Genomic DNA, 24909 nt, shown 5'->3' on the forward strand with positions numbered 1-24909 from the left:
AAATTGTCCAAGGTGCAATAATCAAGATCACAATGCCACGGCGTCTTGCATCGGAAGTCTGTCCAATTGAGAATGGGTGCATCTTCAAATTTAGTGGACCTTTACGAATTCCAAAATTATTTCCTTGACATACTTAATTGTCAATCGGATGGGAATAAGTTGTGTACTTATTGGGAATTCGCTTGTCGATTACCTTTATAATTGGGGTACCGGAAGTCCCTCCAGCCTAATTTCAATAACAACAGATATAAGTTGAATTTGAAAGTCGTTGTTTAATGGTGAAAACTGAAAGAATTAATTGCATTTCATAGGCGTTCATATTTTATTACCGTTGTTGTGTTAGTGGACCTGAATGTAGTTACAAAACATTAAATAACCATATCTACGTGTTGTTGTATAAATGTGGAATAATAATAATGCTCCGGAAATATTGCAAACGACATATACATTTTGTCAAAATTGGGTACGGATACTTATTGTTGTATAAAGGTAACCAAATTGTTGTCACATACAGTACATTCCCTGGGAACATTGTTCTTCACAAATTATATTGAATAGTTGTATAAAATTGCGAAAGAGTTTCGGCTGTGCATTACATATAACACATCCAAGTACAAAGATATGTACAAACGGAAAATGCCCACTGTTATGCAAATTTGTTCATACGACACATATGTACGAGGTTTGGTTCTGGTCATTTTTTAATTTAATTACAAGTAAACAACATTCGATTGATGCTTCCACTATATGATTGTTTATATATTTAATTCAGATAATAAAATGTTCCTTTTATGCTAAGCGTGGTGGCCACCACAGGTTACGAAAATGTATATCAACACATTAACCTTATCTCACATGTAGGATATTCTGCGGTATATCCAATGCTTTTGACCGAGTACGTAACACACGTAAGTGTTATCATGTTTGACATATATTCATATCGTAAAGTTTTGTTAAATATCATACACAGGAGAATGGTCTAACGTAAACATGAACAAATATGCACAGGGATATAAAATCACATGATCTAGAAAGTCACACATAGTATCACAAAACATGCGACATCCAGGTTGATCTTTTACTTCAAGTTACCCATATTATATTGATTCATCAACATGTTGCGAAGAATTCCTGAGGCAAACATAGTTACGTAATCATTTCCTAGTGTTTGGTATTTTTAGCACAAAAATCTGTTTGCATAACTGTACCCGAGCCAATATTGCGCTTTGAATAAGGCGATGACGAAAAATTACAAACATTATCTTCAGGTGTCATAAGGGATTTTTCGTCGATGTATATATAAATACATATACAGAAAACGTAATCCACGCTATTATAAATGTTTCATTAAAGTCGAACCTAATAAAAAATGTTTGCATAAGCACAGGAGAAAAAGTCCTTAAACTCGAAAAGAAGTCAACAAAATCGATAATATAACATAGCTACGCTATATAGCTCGCAATTTCACTCAGCAATATTACGAAATGAAAAATATTTCGTTGTCTCTCTATTATACATAAGGAAAAACACATTTTTTACATAAGTATAACTTTATTTTGCACTTAAGATTACGACTCCTTTTACTTTTGCGTAACACATTTCTTTTTCGTACATATGACAATCTATGTACCGATATATCGGAGTTGCGCAAGTTTGCATTGAAGGTGTATTTAATGAATAATACCAAGCCATTATTCAATAGATTTTGAAAGATAGATTTATAGTCGAAAGTCGAGAGATATAGACTTTCACACAGAGTTAGTGTAGATGTGCACGATTAGATAGATTACTATATTTGATCAGGCATAATGTCTAATGTATATACAAGCGGAGTTTGTTTAACTATCTCAGTGAAAGTACAGGATACATGTATTTTAATGTTGAATGTAGTTATTAGCTCTATGAAAACATTGAATTTACCATTGAAAGTGAACTAAGAAGTTAAGATGATGATATTTTATCATTATATCAACTGCTCTATTTACTTATATACTAATTATGAATTATTTACTATGAAGTCATCAGACATATGCACACAAAAACAAAGCAATACACGTATAAACATGTTTCAATGGTTGTTTTTCAGCAATTGAAACACTGGTTATCATATAGCAGTATTTATACATGTTAACATTTTGTCAATAACAATTACGTGAATAAACTTTAAATTAAAATTAGGCAATAAAATGTTGTTTTTTCTTTTGCTATTGTGGAAATGTCAAATCTGTGGTCTCGAGGTTGAGAGATTTACGTTTTAACTGTTCACACGGGGCCGTTATGTGACCCCTTGAATCTTGAATAAGCATTTTAAACAGATGACTTATTTCAACGTCCTAGGTTCAACAAAAGTCATCAACTCCTATGAACACCTTTGACTGCTCCAAAACTATCCATTAAGTACTGCATTCTGTTAACACCCAACACATGTTTAACATATATACTCCAAATATGTTGAAAAAGTATATTTAAGTTAATGCATAAATGGATATGTTTTGTTGACTGTCGAACTTTATTGAGACATGTTATAATGCTTACATTCAAATGATAACCACTGGGCTTTAAGATAACTCTTCGATTCATCAGTATAAGTAACATAGTATATACATTATAATTGCAAACATTTGCATGAGGTGTTGTGACGGAGGTAGAAACTAGATAATCATAGATGTGATGGTAAAATAAAACAATTTTAGGGAAGCTTCTGTGCAATGTAGTCGAAATCGTCGGGAGATACCTATTGTTATTATAAATGTAAGTATAAATTGTAACATAATTACGTTGATGTGTTCTTATATGGATTTGAAACAGCCAATTAAAAATGATGCGTCAATATCACGATATTTATGTTGCCCCAGATACGGATTTTGTAATGCATCGATTTCTCGCGCAACAAGGTTAGTGACGACAAAATAGATTAACGTGACATTGCTGTTTAACAGACCGAAATAAAAAATGTTTAAAGCAAAACGGTTTAAAAAAAGGTTTTTAAGAAATTTTGACGGAATGACATTCACAACCGGTAAACTGTTTCGCTTTAATCTACATTATTTGAGTATTTAAGTAAACTACAACAATCAGACACATTGTGCGTTTCATTTACTTTCAAGAACATATTGCAAGAACTAAAACTGTTTTCTTGATCTAAATCCGGGTTTTCGATAATACAGAGTGTTAGAACAAGTATAATAGTTGTAAGTATCGAGCACATGTTAGGAATTCCAATCACTAAATGTGATTAGATCCTGGACAATAAGACAAAAATTGTTTCCATTTCACGTCGATCTATTTATGTATTTCTGATGTGAAAGACAAATATCTTAACATCTAGTAAAAATGCGAATAATCATATTGTTATGATCCTGCACACATAACATGTCTGATAGATCAATATAAACGGCTACGTCGTATCGGTTTCAATTAAGACGCCGGTAAATGTTCCAGCTTGAAAATGTGCATACGACGAAACTGCTATGTTGACTCTGTCGCCCTGACTGAGACGCAGTGTGGCAGCAGTACCGATCATGTAGCTACCCGTGTCTGTATTTTCATCATCATGTGGATCAGCATGTGCTTGCGCCTTTGTGGCTCCATTGACCCTGATATAAGCGTTAACTTGGTCAATTGTTCGGGAACTTTCTCTCCTCTTTTCCAGGTTGACAGAAAAATAATACAAGCCTGGAATTCTGCACGTAAACAAACCGTTACTTGCTACGTAGTCGTTGCCTTCGTTTAGTATAATGTTTGGGAAATAGTAGTCACTTCCTGATCCACTATAACCATCTGCTGTGAACCCAGAAGTTGGTTTGCCTATGAAATGTAATACAATCACATGTTAGCTCTTACATCGCTATTTATAATCCGCTTACTTACGATGTTTAATTGCAACGTTGTTGTGTTAAATAGTATACTCGGCAATATAGCCTCAAAATACTTCTTATAAGTTATTTTATCAGTAAAATATTTTTATACCACGCATAAAATAAGATATGTTTAATTGCATAGTTTTTGTATTTAATAACATACTCTCCAATATCATCTCAAAGTACTCGATGTAACTTATTTTATTAGGAATATATCGTTATGTTTATAAGTCATTGGATGTGTTTCATTAAAGATTAGAGTTTGTTAAATATATCAATAAGGGATTACGTATAGCACATGTGATATTGCATATGTCGTCTTGTTCATCCGTCCCGATGCACAGGTTTATCAGATCTGTTGACCCTACGCAGGAGCGAGTTCGCTTCCGTAGCCCAGATCCACATGTGTTGGAGCAAGAGCCCCAGGCGCCCCACGTTGACCAGGCTGAAATAGAGAACTGAAACTAATTCATCAGTCGCCATGTAATATATCGCTTCGCCGACCAGTGCACGTGCCCGCGAAAAAAGTGGACTCCGACAAACAGATCAATGCACTCACAGGCGCAGGGAGTTAAGAAAGTTATAAAAAGTTAATCATTATTGTGCAGGGCAATTCCTAATAAACATGCATACAGTTTGAATGTGAATGGGTATAGAACAAATGATACAGAAATCACGAAAGGCTAGACATTCGCATCAATTATCTTTATTAATTTAATTAAAGTCACGCATGTTACCATAAATGACGTGACTTTGAAAATTGTATATTTTACATCATAAAAATAGTCCCGTGCATATTTCATTGACATATGATCAAGTTGTTGTTTTAAATTAATTTTGGTTATAATTTTTAAGCATATTTACTCATGCTATCTACGATAAATGTATTGAATCTGATAACAGGCCGATTGAGTTGCAATAAAATGTCTGTTTTTACTAACCAAATGATTGAAGGCTATTGTCCCGCCCACTCTAAAGTTGCCACGAGCGCGCATAGGCATTAGCGTGCTATTATACATTTATGTGAGTTCAACGGCTGAAGAAAAGTATGGTATGTATTTTTGAACGTTGAACAGCTAAAATTCTTAACGATTTTCTCAGACAAATTGTGGAATTAAAAAAAGAGAATGTTTGCGAGGGTTACACGAATTGCTAATTCTGCATATTAAAAGATGGCCTGTTAAAAGCTTGAACATAATTGAAATATTGCGTATCGCAAAAGAAAGTATTCTTATCTAAAATGTCCGGACGTCGAAACGTATCCATCCTAGTCGTGTTATAATGTTGAATATTGGATGCAGGGTGGACTTACACAAACGCGGACGTACAGACATGACGGCCGGAGGGTAAACCTGTAGTCCTCTCCGATGAAACCGACAGAGGATAATAAAAAGAATGCTTCCATTATTCTATCAAGTTAAACAGTATAATCATTAATGCACCTTTTCAAACATGTTTAATTTAGTCTGCATCTGAAATACATCAACGATTTATGACAGGTACTTCGATATTTTCTGCAAAATACATTTGCGTAATGTACTAACAGTGTGTGTCTTAACCATCGTTTAAATCATCATATTTCATGTTTATTATATTATTATTGAAGAGTTTGATGTAGCATGCATGAACACGATCGTGATACTAAAGACTGTTTCACAAACAAATAAGCGACAATATCGCGAACTGTCAGAGAACCCAGAACGATGCACATAGGTCATATTATCGCTAAGCATATCAGAAAGAGACAGATTACAAAGTGATAAATGCCGCATTACGTATTGCACGATGTTTGCAGTTCTTATTGCATTATGGTTTAACGTAGCCTTACTTCAAATAAAATCATCATTGAATTAATTTGACTTGTTTTCTAAGAGCGGAGAACTTGTCTGAGTTATTATTCCCCGAACATGTTAAATTACGGGTTATACAGATCGGATCAATTACACTATACAGTAAGTGGAGTTAAATTACAGACAGACAGATTGACATACGATAAACACTGTAAACCGATATTTAAATTTGTTAAAATTCAAACGTTTTCTTATTTATTTAAGGTGAAACTTTATGTTGCCATGTTTGTGATATAATCCAAGCTTTAATAAAGAAATCATCTTTTACAACGGCGGCATCTAATAAAATAGAAAGACAACGCCTTATTTACATTTCAAGATGGCTAATAGCAATTTAAGAAATTTGCACATTCTGTTGGGGAAAAGACATGGAACATTATCAAAAGATGATTGTTCGTCTGCGTTTATTTTACTTTTAGAACATGACCAATTGCAAACACAATGTACGACAAAACATTTCAATACAAAATTACATTTAAAATAAAAAAATAATGCTTGGGTGATCGCCTTGAAAGTGATATTCAGACTTAATGTGAGTTTTTATTTTAATCACGTTATTCCTGGCATATACTTACATCTGTTTTCATTACAGGAAGTTTTACACATCACATTTTGAACATCAGACCCAACACAGAAATCCCACGGTTCAAACGTCCCACTGCAGTTCCTATAACGCTCCTTGAGACCATAGCCGCAAGTGTTTGAACAAGAACTCCAGGATCCCCAATCAGTCCAAGCTATACATTATTAAAATCAAACTGCCTTATACAATGGTTATGTTAACTTCATTTTTATTTTTATTTTTAAAGGGCAAGTGAAAAAAATTCAAAGACACAAATGGTATTTAAAATGTATCATCTAAAATGTAACTATAATGGTAGAACTACTTAGACATTCAATTTAGTGCTATTACTTTATTATATGTTCTTTTCTAGCACAATATGTTAGAACGGAGTTATAACGTTTTTTTAACTCCGTCTATAATATGTATGTGTATACATTCGCTTTAGATTTTTATTCACTGTAGTAGTATTTAAAAGTGTAACACGAGGTAAGAGAAAACTAGCGTTCATGTTATATAATTAGTTCACAATTGCAGTCGCGTTGACTAAGGTGCGCAATTAATTAGTATATGCGCCGATTTAAAGTTACTATTGAAAAGCACTAAGTTATTTACTTGCACAAACTGGTTTTGAGCAGATTTCGTAGTTAATGTTGTCTCCAAAGCAGTGGTTTCCATCACTTGAAGGCCAGGGATTATCACAGACTCTGTCACGTCTCCTCAGACCTACTCCGCACGTTACACTGCACGAACCCCACTCGTTCCAAGCGCTCCATCCACCATGGGCTATATAATTATAGCAAAAATCACAAAACCCTTGTTACCATTCAATTAACACAAAATGCGATATTTGCTTGTTTATCAAGTGCGTATAAAGTGACGTTGTACATCATTAAACAAACTCTGATATGAAATGCATGTTTCCGCACACACAAAATGCATTCAATTTATAATAAGTTAATCTTTCTTATATCATCATTGTGAAGTTATGGATTTGTTATGCTTTCTACGATATATTGACTCCTCAAACGACTTGGCTTACTTGGACATCTGTTGAGGATACATTCTCCATTATTTTGTGAAGGCCCCTGGCAATCCTCTCCTCCGTTGAGAGGTGTTGGATTGTTACACTGTCTGGACCTTGTCATTGTACCGTTGCCACATGTGACGTCACAGACACCCCAAGCGCTCCATACTGACCATCCGCCGTGGACTATGAAGTACCATATAAACCATAGTACATTATATATAATGCTAACATAAACAGTATTTACACATTGGTATATGACATGCAAAGTTTTTAAAATTTTAAAAAAGAGAATGTCGGCGGGGGTTACGCGATTTGCTAATTCTACATATCAAAAGTGGGCCTGTTAAAAGCTTGCACATAATTGAAATATTGCGTATCGCGATCGTTAAATACAACGGTTTAAACACAATGCGTGTGATTTAAGTTTAATTTACGTGTAGAAACAACATGATGCCAAGACCCACTGCGTTTAAAAACATACTGATTACTGATGAATAAGATATACAATTTCCATATAGGTAGTAGCCCTATTTGTGACTGACATAAAATAGATCGTATTATTCTTAAACAAACCTATATTACATACATGACCGACGTTATTATGTGCCTTTCTATTGAATTATGTATGCGTACTGAGACACTTACCTACGCTGCATAACCCACAGAACTTGCGGCAGATCTGATAGGCATTGTGCAGGTTGTTGCAGACGTTGAAGGAAGAATTAAACACGTCGCAGTTCTGCTGCTGGTCAACGCATACTATGCATAGTAAAAATGGGTATTGGAACGTGCATTTATTATAACTACATTAAAAAAAATAGCTCAGATGTATGTCTATACGCAGCAAACGAAACAAATGCGTACGGGTTTATACAGTGTTGTTGTTGTTGTTTTTTTAATTCAAAGAATAATTCTAATAAATGTGTTACTGCTTTATATAATTCGATTATCTTATTTAAGTTGCAAGCTTTAAAACAAAACATTACCATATGGCATGATTGCTATTTAGACAACATATTCTTTACAAAATCTTATTTGAACTCACCATATGTAGGAGTCGTGTCAAGCAAAAATCCTGAAATAGGTTGGAGATCATGAACGTAATTTGGCAGTTATTTGTAAAGTACAACACAAACATTTAGAGAAATTTAAGACCATAGCAATCCATCCAAAATGTATTTACCTGACGAATGACAGCTTGTTAAAAGGAACACGAAGTTAAAACCTGAAAGTTATAAGTATATGAAGAATATTAACAGTTGAATTTTATTCGTTCAATCATTGCTAGAAAAAGATCAATATATTCGCAATATCATGTGCAAACGCATGTTATACACATTTATTGTGTGAAGTATTTATCATTTATTATATTCAAAACGAATCTGAAATTACATTTTTACAAACGAAATTCATTTCGTATATTGCTTGTATAAATTCATATTCCTGTAAATCGTGTTAAAAAAACAACCTTTAATTATATTATAAGCCATGACTCGATCTTCAATCTCGACTTCATTATCTTGCTACATAGACTTAAGATTACTTATATAGTATTACTGTAATCTTGCCTAGTGATAGTCGAAATTCGGTTACTAGATAAACTACCAATGAACGTAATATCAAAACCATTTATTACAATTACTAAATAGTATGGGCTGTCATGTTTGCTTGTTTAACAGATAAGATTGGTATTCTGCGTAAGTCTTTATTAGGGAACTTCTTTTATGTTTTGATTCTGTCACAAGCATACTTCGCCCCTGCTGCCTAATTACCGCGTTGCTGGATAGATAAAGTTACTATTTGGTCACCCGCTTTTGATAATACATGTAAACGGAAGTTTAAGTTGGTTATGCGTTCCACAGATAAGGTTACAAATACTTAGACGATTCATATATTGCTTATATAATTATAAATTAAACACGATACCAAACCCAAGTAACAGGCCCAGTCCCCCTTGACAAATCTTCTAATCACATGTAATATATAAAACCGGATATTTACTGGGACGACACCATGTATGGCTTGTTCTCTTTTTACATCGTAAAACAGCTGAATGTACATTGTAAACACGTTATGTTAATAAACTGCGCGTGCATTCTTTATAGCAACTTGTTGTTAAGCAAAGTCAATGGTGTTTTAAAATGGTGTTTTAAAATTATGGATTATAATCGTTCGTTTGTTTCAATATGCATTTAATATCGATAAATATGTGCGATGAAATCGCAGCCATAATTTCAGCATTTATGTTTAGGTTAATTCGTCGCTGTCGTTCTTAACTACTTTGTCGCCAACATTATAATGTTGCTAATGGCATTCAACATTTCATTGCACTTAATACCTTTGCTAAGAAAATAGTTTAAGAAAATGTCACTTCAATTTCCGCTATCAATGATCGCAATTATCTTGTGCGCGATACCTTTGTGTAAAGAAACACAATCACTATCGAAACGAACATGCATATGTTTTGTTCCATGCTAAATTGGTTTGTAATTTGTTGTATCCCTTACAGAAATGGTACATTACAGAAACTAACATCGTAAGACTTTTCAAATCATTTGCCATCTTAATATTATAAGAAATATGTATGTGGCTGCCTTTTGTATTATTATGTTGAAACATGCTTTAGTTATATAAATAAAAAATATTTGTGAATTATATAAAGAATTTCGTAAAATCGTTCAAAAAGAAAATTAGCGTCTATGGTAACAAATGTGTATCTTGGATTTTTTGTTTAACTTCTTATATTTACTCATATGCGAACATTATTTAAAACTATGTTTACTGACTTTGTTTTGTTCTTAGGTTTTGTACTGGATGAACGCAATCCTGAACTTAAAGTTTTATTACAGTTATGCAGTTTCGTTAATATGTTAAATGATACATCTTTCACCAATAAAAATGTCTCCACCAAAGCGTTCAACTTCATGATCATTTCATGATGCGAACGAACACATGATGAATGCATTAACAGTAACGACAACATTTTACCTGTATAAGTGTATGCCAAGCAACATACGTTTGAAACTTACGGAAAATCGAAAATTACTGGCTTTCACGATATAATGGCAACGGAAACACGGGGAAAGAACTGAATGAAAAGCTGGAACCGTAATATTTCGCGATCGTACAATGTAAGGACGTTTGTTATCTATGTTATGTCTGTAACACAGTGGATGTTAAAATGTGTGTATGTTTTCACAACGTTTACTTCATTTAAACGAACTACAAACAAGTAATTGTCGTACTAAACTGATTGTTTTAATCGGCTTATATTATAACATGACATAATTCAAAAGTCATGGTAAAAAGATTAATATTATTAGTTAGATATCGATTTAATACAGCAACCATTCTTAAACTCTAAAAATTTCTTTGTAGATATGCCCTATAACTTGATTTAAAAATATGATAATGTGTTTTCATAAAGAGGTTACACATTTTTTTTAATACGGTCATTCATACATTATGCATTTATAACAATATATGAATGCATTTAAGTAATGGTGTAAAAGTGTAATTGTCAAAGCAAACAAACGTCGAGTTAAATATTTACATGACACGCAATTCGTATGGTGAACGAAGAAAGCGATAAATAAGCTCAATTGAAGGGCAAGTGAAAGGAAATTAATCAACTCTCAACCTGCACTAGGTAGAAATATGTGGCCTGCAACATTTGCGAACATGACCAATTGTCATGGAATTATATTTGAAATATGTATCATTGTTACACGTCAAGTGGTTGTTTGTTTTGGTAAAATATGTATTTTTCGATGGGCTCTGAGTCTTTTACACTTATGTAAAAGATTCAAAGTTCATATGTGGATAAGGCAGTTTCCATTTATTTCAATCGGAAATATTCACAATTATAAAAAAATAGTATAACATTCATTTGTAAAAAATAATTGACATATGAATCTTAGAACGATGGTTATTTTATCTAAATGATATCCCTATACATGGACATGAATACTTATCATCGCATGTTTAATTTAAGAACTACAAAAAGAAACAGGTCGTTTAGTTGTGAATTCGCAGCGTTTCCTGTGCCATCAATGTTTGTAACGTACTTTCAACGTATCCATGTGCAAATATTAGTTTCTCTGAATTTTGCAATAAGATCAACGCAGGCGAAGTTATTAATGCGTGCATATACACATACGATTTCCACCCACCACAACCATAAACCGTTATACTATCGCTCAAACAGACCTGCCACACTCCAAAATCATAACATTTACCCCACCCATCCACACCCACACTCCAGCAACCACAAACCCCAAACCTCCCAAGCCTCCCAACACACACAATCTTCACAACCCCCATCAGGGGAAACAGCCATATCTACACGCATCATCCATCATTTCCAGGTCTCACACCAAAACATTCACAATCCAACTACCAAGATCAACACATATTGTCAAATGAAAGCTGTCAACCGCGACACAATAACACATCTCCCACATAAACAAAACCGAACCCAAGCATGTATCCCAACAACTATAAACCATACATCACACCCAACCACCTTCATCAACACCTACCCCCTACATACCAACCTACACAAACCTCACGCAAATATCCCATCTTCATCCACACAAATGATACCCCACCCCATCCCACCCAAAAAGAAACAATCTTAAACACTTACACACACTCGCGCAACATATATCAACCCTTACACCCATGTGCTCAAAATACCACAACAACAACACGCACTGAATACGCAAACGTGTACAAACAAATGAGTGGATTATGAATCAATTCTACACAAATAATCACAATGACCATTCTTTAATTTGAATACTTTATTTGTGTCTGAATACATCACTATTGTGATCAGTACAATCCTTGTTATATTAAACCATTACTACTTATAGAAATGGATATCTGAGGGGCGGTGTTTGGTTTAATTGTCCTGTGATTTAAACCAATTCTATACTTATTAGTGCACAGATTCTACATAGCCAATACAGAAATGTCTCTGTTATATACTGAGCGAAAATTTTAAAGGCGGTTGCGATTTTATTTCTACAAATTGAAAATGCTATCAAGCACACTTTACTTGCAAACCTCAGCTCAAATTGTATTGTAATCGAGGTTAGATGTGTTTATATAACAGCTTCGTTATGATTACATGCAGATGATTGTTTATATGCCCTTTTCAAAGTTCCAGGCATTACCTTAACTGGCCTGTTATAAGGCAAATAAATACAAATTTCCGTTAAGGCAAATAGTGCAAGATATGTTTACGTAAACAGAACAGTATCCTGTTAGGCGATAGAGATCAATACCCATACTCAATTCGCAAACTTGATAATATCCAACTTAGTTGTCATACAGCTTTCCTTATCAACATCGCTCCAATTTAAAGATATTTGGTCAGTAAGGCCTCTACAGTGACGTGCAATAGGAATCACAAAAAAAAAAAAATTATCTGAAATATTTTTTTTATATTTCATTTGTTGTAATGGTGTTGTCTCCAAATCCGTGGCTTCCGGTCGTCGTTATTTTGACGAGTCTTTAATTGGGTCACATTGCTAAAATGTTGAGGACTTTACAACTGGCAATTATATTTGTTTCTCGCTTCCTAATAACAGAGTTGCAAGAGAAAATATACGAAGTACTAATTGTTGTACCCGTTTAAAAACATACGTTTAGTCGCGATTTGCTAAAACTAGTGTTACCGGTTATATGCTTTTTAATAAAACTATATTTAACGTTGTCGTTAACATTTTAATGTGTTAGAAAAAGCAGTTGTGGTGTTAATCATAAAAGGACCTGTACATAACAAATGATATTGATCAGAGTGATCATCATAAAGATAAATTCAGTTTTATTTAACTGAAAACATCCATGCAATTTTACTTTAATTTGAAACTAATACCAAATGCGACTTTTACAAGAGCCAATAGAATCAATGATTTTTCCGATCCCCGTGGACTGTTCGAGGACGCATCGTGCCAACTGACATAATCGGCTTGCGTGCCATTTCTGAATTGATCTATGCTATGTGGTGTCCATTCCATGCACCATTAAGTATAATAAATAGCGGTCGTATAAAGCACACACACAATAACGATAAAATATACGGATACGTTGCATCAAAGGCTTCACACTCCTAACCGATATAGTAACGCAGCAATTGAACACAACACAACAAACAACACCCTCAAAGAGATGATTTTAGGTAATCTGTATAAAATATCTGCATTGTTTTTGCTATATATTATGTCCTTTATCACTTTGATTATGATATTGATTGCATTGTTTTCTAGCCCGATATACATACTTTCATGTTTTCTATTACATTCTTTGTTCATGTGTTCAAGATATGTGCACTTAAAGATCGATGCCTATATAGCAAGGTTTTAACCAGTGCATATGCATAGTAATTGCAAAAACTGATAAGAATATACTTGCCCTTCGCTTTAATGCACGTTGTCATTTGTCATCGTAAATCAATAATATTAACAGCCGTGAGTATGTTAGAAGTTATTAGATTTTCATTTGGTTCGTATTTGTTTCCTAACGGTTGTATGTGTGATCCATTATCAATCACAAAACCAACGCTCATCCCTCTTAAATCTTTAGAAGGAAATGGTTGTTATCTTAATTGTAGATGTATTTTGTTAATGTATATTGCATGTTCATCATATACATTTTATATACGGTAGATTCAAGTTATTTTATTAAACGTTCTATTTTGCTCATTACATTCTTAAGAACAAACACATTGTTATCTAAAAGATCACGCTGAAATAAAGGTTATATAATCACACTGTTTTATCTCCATGTCAGATTGACATTTTAGATTACAAATTGGACTGTTACCGTAAGGCCGCTCCGAGAATGAGTCATATTGTGACAAAAGGTATATGACTACGTTTTGTGTTATTATGTTTCGCAAGCTTATTTAAACCTGCGGATTTATGCTCATTTATACAGAATAAGTTATTATCGTTCAAAAGCAACTTGGCCACTATGGCAAGTTTTAAAGTACAGAAATTCATTTTAAATTGCTACATTTAACTTAAAGAATTGTTGCATTACATGTATCAAAAAGTAGCACAGGGGGCGCTAGTGATTTATCCGATGTAACTATGTAACCGATCGTATTTACGACAAGGTCTTTCCGACACAACTGAACATATGCTCAACCATTTCTATAACATACGGTTACATTGGATTTTGTTAATTACCTTTCATTTAAAGTTAGGATTGTCAGATTTAAGACGACTCTGTCGGAATGTGGCATTTCTTAAAATGTAGAGTATAATTGTAATTATGCTATATAAGACTTTTAAGACTTCTTGATATCTGACGAAACGATACCTGCAAGTTTAAGTGTTGTACTTGAAGAGTATAGATGTACTTCTTTGTACATTTTGTGTTAAACAGACAGAAATACACACAGACAGACAGAAAATAAATTAAGAACAATTAGTGCATTAAATATGGTCATCGATTCATATACGGTACTCAACTAGTACATTAAAAGTTTGTAAGGCAATATATATTCATTTTACATTTGTGTAATGTTTAAATAGAGTCTCCTTAAGTGTTGAAATTATTAATGCTGTCAATTTACAGTATAAATATTATGATATGTTCCCAGAAACAAAATGTTTCAGGTACACTGTGTATAGGTCTGATGTCCATGCGTATAGTTATAGGTAACTCGATTTTTACACATTAATTTGTCTTCAATGTACATTGTATTTCGACACGATTGTATTCTTGATCACAGTCAATTATCACTGACATAAAATGCGTATAAAATGAAAATTCTGATTAATATGTGTACCTTCTAAAAGAAATATTCTTTTCTTACATATGTTACCGGGTATTAGGTTTTCTGCTGCAGGAGACAAACCTTTCTGGTTCGTAATTTTAGTTTACCTATTGTTATTCCGTTTATAAACATACGTTTGATATCGTAAGGGCCTTGTATGAACATGTTCATGTTCATTCATACGCCGGTTTTGCAATTATTATGCAAGTTAACTTGTATGGATACAGTTATCTTACAATGTTCACAAGTAAACACATATCGCTGATTCTTTCAGCATAACAAGTGCATACTGCAATATATACAGATACAATAAAGAATTTTTATTTAATTCACAAGAGCATGTTTATCCAAGAAGCATATGTATCACACTTATGGAAACTTTAGATAACATCCCAATTATTGACAAATATTGTTTTAGTAGCAATGAACATTGTCGATACAACTCAGTTAATAAGGCAACTGTATAAAAAATAATCTCAAAGGGTAACAGATTTCTGAACACTGCCGTCATCATATGGTATTATTGTCAACCAAGCAAAATTCGGCTTGTTTTAGTAGTGTTTTTTAAGAACATGCAAAGTCTTGCGAAGTGTTTCTAATTCAAATATTGTTTTAGAATGCAAGGACGGCCAACCGAACTGTGAGGTCTTGAATTCTACACTAGCCGTTTGCAATGACGTCCGTAATGGAGTTATACTGTGCAAATACTTCTGTCATCTCTGTGAAGTCGGTAAGCAGTTGTTGAAAAAGAGACATTAAATGTTTAACAGCATAAGTTCCGTTTTTAAAACAAACTCGTTATCGTAATTACACGTGAACATTTTAAGTGGCAAGGATTTAAGAGTTAACTTATTTAAATAGTGTATCGAGATAAAATCGTGTCGTCGTCCGTTAACATGTGATGATCCGTTGTCCATTGATTTAAGTATTATATAAAAAAGTCACATTTATAAAATGAACTACCCAACTGTCTTTATGAACGAACGACTATATCGGTCGCAAAGTATGGAGGCTATTCGTTGCCAAAAATCCAGCCTTGTCAACATGAAAATTTATATTTTGATCGCACTGAATAGACTTGTTTAAATATAAAATGTTGCTTGAAATCGGTCTTTTGATTATCTCAGTTTTACAAGTTCAATTTCCACTTTTAACTTTGAAGTTGACATTTTTCAAATTAGTTAAACTGCAATTCGCTTTTGTAACTTTCAAAACTAAATTCGCCACATGTATCAAATGTACGTACACGGCACGCTTTACACAGTACACCTTACCGTTGGTGAAATGAAACTGCATCAGCTATCACTCTCAGGTTGACAACTTCACACTTGACTTTTACAAACATACACGATTAACAATTGTAGACGATTTTGCAACTTCCATATATGGCAATTTTTACGGAAATAGAAGAGGATAAAGAAGAGGAACCAACAATAATGACATGAAAGTAAGGAAGGTAACTCTGAATTATTGATGGTGCACGTCAATTACTATAGAGGTCAATTACTATAGAGGTCGCACACTCACGTGACAAAAACCAGGTATATGATTATTTATCAGATTAATCTTAGCGGGTTAAATCTCTATACATATGCATGCTCGGCCACTTTTGTTGTTATCTCCCGTATCTTGAATAAAATTTTGCAATCGAAAGTACGGTGTCTATTATTAGACCCAACATTGCATTGTCCCTGTCTGATTAGCTTGTGTAGACTTCACAGGCTAATCTGGGACGACACTTTACGAACATACCTTATGCCCAGTTTTCTCAGAACGCGACTCGATAATTCACTCTTATTCACTCCTGTGATAATAAAATTGGTGTAATTGAGTGAATTGTTTACTTCGTACATACCCCAGCAGGTCGTTTGTTACAAGGGTTTGCAAAATTAGCAGGTTTTGACTGACATGAATCAGTTTAAATGGGCTCAGTGAAGAATAAACTAATTTGAAGCATTCAGACGAGCTTTAGTGGAACCTCCTGTTCTTGTTCTCCACCCCTCCCCCCCCCCCAAAAAAAAACAAAAAACAACTGTTAAACATCTTTTAAACTCTTTGGCACTGGTCAGACTGGGACTCGGGGTGAACAATACCCATTTTTAAATTCCTCATAGTGTAGAAGGGTAAAGCATATCCATAATGACATTGATCACAGTTTATACAAGAAGATACAAATTCACACACATCAGTGTATTAATATAACAGACACTCACTTGTTGTTATCAATATTGCATTGAGCTTAGCGAAAAGACTTTTCAAACACAAAAGTGCGAACGAACTTACAATACTATTTAAGGGATCAATACAGGAAACAACACACGTCACTCTAGGAGAACCGACACCGGTCTGAACATATTGGTATTGAATGATATATGTACTTATTTACTAATTCGTAATATATTTTACTTGTATTGTTATCCACTATCTACTCTTCTTGTGTTATTATTCATTATCTACACTACTTGTATTATTAAAGGGGCCTTTTCACAGATTTTGGCATTTTTTTAACTTATTCATTAAATGCTTTATATTGCTAAATATAAACATTGGATCGTAAAAGCTCCAGTAAAAAATCAAGAAAAAAAGGAAAAAAAGGAAAAGGACATTGCCCGGAGCAGGTTTCGAACCAGTGACCCCTGGAGTCCTGCCAGAGTCCTGAAGTAAAAACGCTTCAGCCTACTGAGCTATTCCGCCGAGTACACATTCTTGACGTATTTTATACCTTATATAAGCAATCTTCGTAGTTTCACAAAATTTAACGACAAAAACAGAACTCTCCAAATTATTCAATCGTTTCGCGTTGCAACGCTTTATAATTTTTAGGTTTTAAAATCGTCAAAAGATGCATATAATGGCTATATTAGAGCATGGTTAATGTTCAGTATTACTGTTTCCTCACAAATATCATAACTAAAACGAAAACTTACGAATCTGAAACAACTTTTTTCAATTTTGTCAATTTACCAAAGCGTGAAAAGATCCCTTTAATAATTTTCTAAACCACTCGCAGTAATTTCTATCTACGCTACTGAACATCTGGAGACATTTATCTATTGAACGTTATAGATTTTGAACCCCGAGTAAGGAAAGAAACAGCTACACTGCGCCCTATGAAACGCCAACATAACCATATTGGCAGGGGCAACTTTAACAGTAGTAAATGGAAACTGAATAAAGAATCAACCAGAACAACAAAAACGTATGGCAGAGTCCACATTGGTTAGCAAACAAGACTTCTAGATACATATAGACCCAAACTATTGAGTCAACTTTTATCAATTTTTAAAATAAGTTATTAGGTATAAAAGAAACAATATTATTTAAGGGTAAAATATATCCGATAATTAATACCCCGATGTTGATCCGCGACACTAAATGACTGATTGACTGAGTGATTGACTTTGTGATTGAGTGATTGACTGTGAGTGAGTGAGGGATGGAGTGAAGGAGTGAGTGACTGACTAAATGAGTGAGTGATTGACTGACTGACTGAATGGGTGAGTGCGAAAGCTACTTATACGTGCAGTATGATCTCGTGCTGATAGCCACGTGCGGTACTTTTATTTGTTTGTATCATTCGGCGTGCATCGATATGCATCTATTTAAAATGTATTCTTTACTATTAAGTAACAGCATTATAATGAGCGTATTGGGTGCATAATTTATAAACACTTGCTGATAGCCACGTGCAGTACAATTCTTTAAGCGGTCAAGATATCGCAAAACTAGCACCGGATTCGGTTTCAAGGAGACAAAATCACATAGATTGGACTATGGTATTGTTTTATTCACTGGAATTTAAGGTATTCTGGATATTGAGCTTCTGTTAAAAGTGTGCTGCTTTCTTATCGAATTTTACCATTTTAAATCAATAATTTTTTAACGGGTCAAGTTAAAATAAACAACGGATTCGGATTTCGCGAGTCACATTCATATAGATTTCACTATCTTAGTGTTTGATTTCGATGGAGCGAACGAGCGAGAAAGCGAGTGTATTTCGTTTTTGGACGGAAATTGGAAGTAATTACGAAAAGGGTGCCAGATGCAAAACATATTTTTATTATAACTTTTAAAACAACACTATAAACTGTTTATGTTTATATAAAAAAATAGAAAAAAATACATTTGTATTTTTGTTTGGAAACAAAAAAGAATTTAATAACTTTTTTTTATATAATTGTTTTTCTCTTTTTTTTCAAACTTTTTAACAACACTATTAACTGTTCACGTTTTATCAACATTGTTGTATTTCAAGCATAAATAAAAAAAGTTATAAATGCTTTTTTCCCATTATGCGACTCGCGTACACTTTCCACCAGAGTAGACAATGTTTACAAGGACTTGGGTCTTTAAGTGCGTGGGAAAATTATAAAGATCACGACCTCTATATGCATGAAAACAGCTGTTCAATCTGCTAAGGGTTAACCTAGTTATCAGACGGATGTAAACAGATGGGTAAAATCATGTACAGGAAAAATGTGCTCAATTATTCAACGTGCGTGCGTTCGCGCGTGCGTGCGTGCGTGCGTGCGAGCGAGCGAGCGTGCGTGCGTGCTTTATATATACATAAATATATATAATGACTGACCACTAAGGGTATCACGTTTACAGATTTTTCTAAACGTTTAAACGAAATGAAATAAACGAAACGTTACCGTTTAAACGGTATCCCTATGTCCGTTTAAAAAGCATCAGTACCATTGCATTTCCAAACTAAAAATAGTAATTATTTCGGGAAGTAATATTCAGCGCATATTCCATTCGCGCAATACTTCATATTAAAACCACAAAATATTATAAACCAGACCATCCGTATCACCACATGTGTATTCGTCATTCTATAAAAAAATGAATGTCGAAAATAATGTAAAATCGATGAAAAATACTGCAACCGAAAACGACACTCCGAAAAACATGTACGTATTTTGCACATGAAATACAATGTGCATATCGTTCGACCGCAGAAAATGAAAAACCAGTTAACTAGCAAAAACGTAATCAATATATAATCAATTATATAATTAATAATATAATCAATATATACTTTGCTAATCAATCACTTAAAATATTTCAAGATGGCGGCATACTCACTGTTTCGTTGCAATGTTGTGTAAGATTTTCGGAAAGTAGCGAAGATTTTCCGTTAGTTTCCGTTCATGTCTAAGCATCCTCTAACCAATCACAAATAAATTACCGCCGAATTGGGTAGCCCGGATTAACCCCAATTACCCGGATTTCGCAGTTCGTCGTCGCTAAACTTCGTACGGCTAGTCGGCTACGTTATTTACACCCCAATATTTATTAAATTTATATTGACTATCGTTTAAACGTTTATTGTTTTGGTAAACGTTTATGAGAAAAACACGAAACGCGACCGTTTGAACGTTTAAACGTGATAGCCTTACTGACCACGCCTCATAATGAATGACAACGACTCAAAACGACATACATTCATACATACATACATACATACATACATACATGCATGCATGCATGCATGCATGCATGCATACATACATACATACATACATACATACATACATACATACATACATACATACATACATACATACATACATACATACATACATACATACATACATACATACATACATACATACATACATACATACATACATACATACATACATACATTATTGAAAACGCCTCAAACGACTGGCTACGTATTATAAAAACTGACAACGCCTAATTTTGACTGGAAACGCCTCACGATGACTGACAACGCTTCATAACGGCTGACAACGCTTCATAATGACTGACAACGGCTTATAACGACCGATAACGCTTTATAAAGACTTACAACGCCTCATAATGACTGATCACGCCTTATTATGACTGACAACGCGTCTTAAAGGGGTCGTTTAACCAATTTTGGCATGTATTGAATCTTGTCATTAAATACTTTATTTTGATAAATTTAAACATTTGACCTAAAAAATCTCCATATAAAAACAAGAATGCAATTTAAAAAAAAGGTAAAAAGTAACCTTCAACAGGGCTTGAACCACTTACCACTGGAGTCCTGGAGAAAAAAAGTCTCCCGCCTAGACCACTCGACCATCAAGCTTAGAGCGGATGTATTTTTTACCTATATAAGCAATCCTCGTAGTATCCCAAAATATAAGGACAACAACAGAACTTTCCAAATTATTCAATCGTTTCGCGTCGCACAACGCTTTATAATTTTCAGGTTTCGAATCGTCAAAAGATGCATAATTATAATGGATGTTTTAGAGCATAGTAAATGGTCAGTATTACTATTTCCTCAAAAATATCATAAACATTAAAACGAAAATTTGCGAATCTAAAACAACTTTTTTTAATGTTATCAATTTACCAAAACGTTAACCGCCCTTTCAATGACAGACCACGCCTCCATTAGTAATTCATGATTTAGTTGTGTTTTATTTTCAAACAATGTTATTTCAAACGTTACGGGCATATACCGAAAAATAGCGAATGCTCACGTTTCTTTACGATGGTGAAATGGGCGGGGAAATGGGCGGAGCTTATTAAGCTATTATTTCAAAACTTGTTAAGCTAGACTTTACATACCCGAATCATGATGATCGGAAAGTGCAATGATGCGTGTGTAAAGGCAGTTTCGGCAGAGTTCTATTATAGGGCATACACATATATATTGTATATCCTGAATGTCAGTATAACCACTCGGACTTGTCTTTCTGGTAGAACTAATATTTATTTAACAGTTTAATAACGTGCATCTTTTTTATATAAATACGAGTGTACATTGTTACATCAACAAATTTCGTTTTCAAAATAAACCTTTTGAGTTTACAAAAGAAGAAACATATATGTATTTCACCCGGAAACAATATGTTTAACACAGATCAGCATGACTGGATTTTTGGAAAAGAATAGCCTCCATAGCAAAGTACCAGCCCTACTCAAAAAACGCATAGCACGTGTTTTGTCGTTATTTTAATATCTTGCCGATTTTAACTTATTTTTAAGTAATACTTCATTCTTTCTTTTTTAGGATTAAATATTTTATAAATTTATATGAAACAACGCACATGAAGAGTCATTTGCGTATTCAATACATGACATTTTATCATGTTAGTGAACGGGGAATGGTCGGATTGGGCAACTTGGGCAGATTGTGATGTCACTTGTGGTAACGGACTTACGACCCGTACGAGGGCTTGCGACAAACCAACGCCTGCCCACGGTGGCAGTGACTGTGTGGGGCCTGCAAGCAGCAGTAACGTGTGCACGTTGAAAAATTGTCCTTGTAATATACACGTTTTTGTTTTGTATTCTTTAATAATATATGTATATGTGGCACACATACCTGCATAAAATATGTGTTTGGTTTGACAAAAAAGCTCAACATATATCGGACATTAGGCACCTTTCATGTTTAATACTGAATAAATACTTTAACAACAAGACTGCCTAGATTGAATAGATTTGTAAATTTCTTGATATTTGCAAAATAATGGTTTTACATCATGAATGATTATGGAGCCAACCTTTAGGTAAGTGTTCAATTACTTAATTTAAACCTTCCAATATTTATAAAATTCATAGAACATTATGTGTAAATGTGTAAACAAAGTTTTTAGTATATCCACGTGTATTAAACGTCAGTGCACGGGGGATGGAGTACGTGGTCATTATGGGGCACGTGCAGTACAACGTGCGATGTAGGCATCAGGAGACGCGACAGACGCTGCGATAACCCCGTGCCCTCTGAAGACGGGCTGCATTGCAAGGGCGAGAGCATTGAGTACAAGATTTGCCATCAACCTAGCTGCACAGGTATGTGACTTTATTAATGCCCATGTTAATACGTTTGTTTTGGTATAGATTACAATGTGTTTTCCTAAGTAATTTTGGTGTTTAAACGCGTATTCCTCTTAGCAAAGAGTATTAGTTCAAAATTAAAAGAAAAAAATATGCAGTTAACATTTATAAAAGTACATCAAAATATGTTCTTGAACAGAATAATATAAAAAGTTGTCCCTCAGAACGACAATTGAACAACCTCAAATGATTTGAGGGTTGAAGTTACTTCAAATATACTTTAATATTAAGACCTTAAGCAATTGTAACAATCTTAAACATTTAGATTTGGCATTTCAAACTGAGTAAACGATCAATTATCTTCAATTGATTATTTTCGTCAAGCAATTATTTTTTTAATATAATTCAAACTATTATACAAACATATTTGTGTGATGCCTTTCATTCATCATGATTATTAAAGCGTTAGTTTGTGTATGTAAAAACACTTTAGCAAAACAAATTTTGGCCGGCCTACCTACCGTAATGTTTGAGTTGTTATTGTAAACAAACATCTTTATAGTATGTCATTACCAGACCATGTATGTCTGTCTTTAGTTGTAGCAATTGGCTACCTAAAACTTAAAGCCGAATGGTTTTCAATGAGTGTATAGATTCTCATATGACACATGTTTGCATATAGACAGGGTATCACTCATAATTATACTTCATGTATTAGTTCTGAATACTGACTTTCTTAAGATATCTTATACCATATAAGATTCTGTGAAGTTGACAGGCAAGACAAACGATTACGATTTGACATTAATGCTTAAATATTAAGTTTAGTGTCTGCATTTACCATATAGGTTTAGTTTAACCAAATACTTATTTCATAAATCATAATTACCAAAACATTGACATGCAGAGTTGGCAATCCCGGACATCCTGTTTCGGGTACGAACTCCTTCTGATCAAAGCCTTATGGCAAATGATGACGTGCTGTTCAAACGCGTGCTTATCAACGACGGTGAGGCATACAACGTCGAGTCAGGTCGTTTTACCTCTCCTGTTGACGGAACCTACAGCTTCATACTCCAATACTGCGTGGCGCCAAACAGATTCGCGCACGTTGAGATCGTGAAAAACGGAAAGTCCTTGCAGAGGGGCGCGATCATCGCGGCGCGGTGGACCCAGTGTGCCAATCTGCATTCGATGACGTGGCTGCAGGCAGGGCATCATATCTGGATCAGATGCACGTACCCCACCCTTCTGTACGAGGATCGGTATGCGTGGACAACGTTCTCCGGCGCCTTGATGTACATTTGAGTCTCTGGTAGATTCATAGCGTATTGTCCTACCAACTTTATGTAAATTATTTACACAGCTGATGCAGTGTTGTTTAACATTTAACATGTCAATTACAAATTGTCAAATAACAGGAATAAAAACAGTGTTTCTGTGTCAACATGTATGATATATAGTCCATCAAGTTTTTCCTATTGTTTTGATAATGGTATATTATATATATATATATATATATATATATATCACCTGCTAATCCACCAATTTAGTCTACGCTGAACACTGCGAACGATGTAAGACCTTTGTATACGAAGAAAACGGGAGATACCCTGTACCAGCGACCTGTCCCAGATACGGACTCGACACAATGACCCGGTTGCCGAGTACTTTTACAAAAACGGCCACAGCGTCGCTGACTTCCGGGTCATAGGACTCGAAAAATTAAATGGATCCGACAAGTACCGGACAACCATTGAAAAACTTTGGAAGCGCAAATTGAGGACGTTCAAAGCATATGGACTAAACACAAGATTAATAAAATTGGCGCGCAATGTAACGTTCACTAATATAACGTCACTTCCGCTAAACAAGATATGCTTCACAAATAAATGCCGCTGAAGATGATCGAGAAGTCGGAAGCTACGGCAAATGTAATCAAAGCGTTAAATTATATATATATATATATATATATATATATATATATATATATATATATATATATATATATATATATATATATA

The 24909-nt window shown here is 34.2% G+C and overlaps 2 protein-coding genes across 3 annotated transcripts; one reads left to right on the forward strand and one right to left on the reverse strand.

Moving 5' to 3' along the window:
• Positions 1-3022: 3022 nt before the first annotated feature.
• On the reverse strand, positions 3023-8839 carry LOC127879752 (coadhesin-like). 2 transcript variants are annotated; one of them, XM_052426798.1, is made up of 9 exons: positions 8771-8839; positions 8486-8527; positions 8348-8377; positions 7948-8061; positions 7315-7485; positions 6888-7058; positions 6286-6447; positions 4159-4305; positions 3023-3807 (listed from the first exon to the last, which is right to left on the reverse strand). In XM_052426798.1, the coding sequence occupies exons 1-9, from the start codon at positions 8790-8792 to the stop codon at positions 3398-3400; spliced, it is 1269 nt and encodes a 422-aa protein (XP_052282758.1). In that variant the 5' UTR covers positions 8793-8839; the 3' UTR covers positions 3023-3397. The 2 variants fall into 2 exon arrangements, with proteins under 2 accessions (XP_052282758.1, XP_052282757.1); XM_052426797.1 differs by having other exon boundaries at positions 4150-4305; positions 8771-8838.
• A 5261-nt stretch (positions 8840-14100) lies between these two features.
• LOC127879410 (coadhesin-like) lies at positions 14101-24332 on the forward strand. Its single transcript, XM_052426193.1, has 7 exons — positions 14101-14173; positions 14934-14975; positions 15153-15182; positions 15711-15824; positions 22200-22370; positions 22730-22900; positions 23793-24332. Exons 1-7 carry the CDS (start codon positions 14152-14154, stop codon positions 24191-24193), a joined length of 951 nt encoding a protein of 316 aa, XP_052282153.1. The 5' UTR covers positions 14101-14151; the 3' UTR covers positions 24194-24332.
• The last annotated feature ends 577 nt before the right edge of the window (positions 24333-24909 follow it).

This window comes from Dreissena polymorpha, chromosome 4 (assembly GCF_020536995.1).
Source record: "Dreissena polymorpha isolate Duluth1 chromosome 4, UMN_Dpol_1.0, whole genome shotgun sequence".
In the NCBI taxonomy this organism is placed as follows: Eukaryota; Metazoa; Mollusca; class Bivalvia; order Myida; family Dreissenidae; genus Dreissena; species Dreissena polymorpha.

Excerpts from the sequence above, each read along its gene's own strand:
- LOC127879752 (XM_052426797.1), bottom strand. The coding sequence starts at position 8,792 with ATGGCTTATAATATAATTAAAG. Across the intron at positions 6,448-6,887 it reads CTCAAAACCAGTTTGTGCAA|CTTGGACTGATTGGGGATCC; the intron begins GTAAATAACTTA and ends AATAATGTATAG. Across the intron at positions 4,306-6,285 it reads TTCCTGTAATGAAAACAGAT|CCTGGTCAACGTGGGGCGCC; the intron begins GTAAGTATATGC and ends TCTCTATTTCAG.
- LOC127879410 (XM_052426193.1), top strand. The coding sequence starts at position 14,152 with ATGAGTCATATTGTGACAAAAG. Across the intron at positions 14,174-14,933 it reads GAGTCATATTGTGACAAAAG|GTACACTGTGTATAGGTCTG; the intron begins GTATATGACTAC and ends AAAATGTTTCAG. Across the intron at positions 15,183-15,710 it reads GCAGGAGACAAACCTTTCTG|AATGCAAGGACGGCCAACCG; the intron begins GTTCGTAATTTT and ends ATATTGTTTTAG.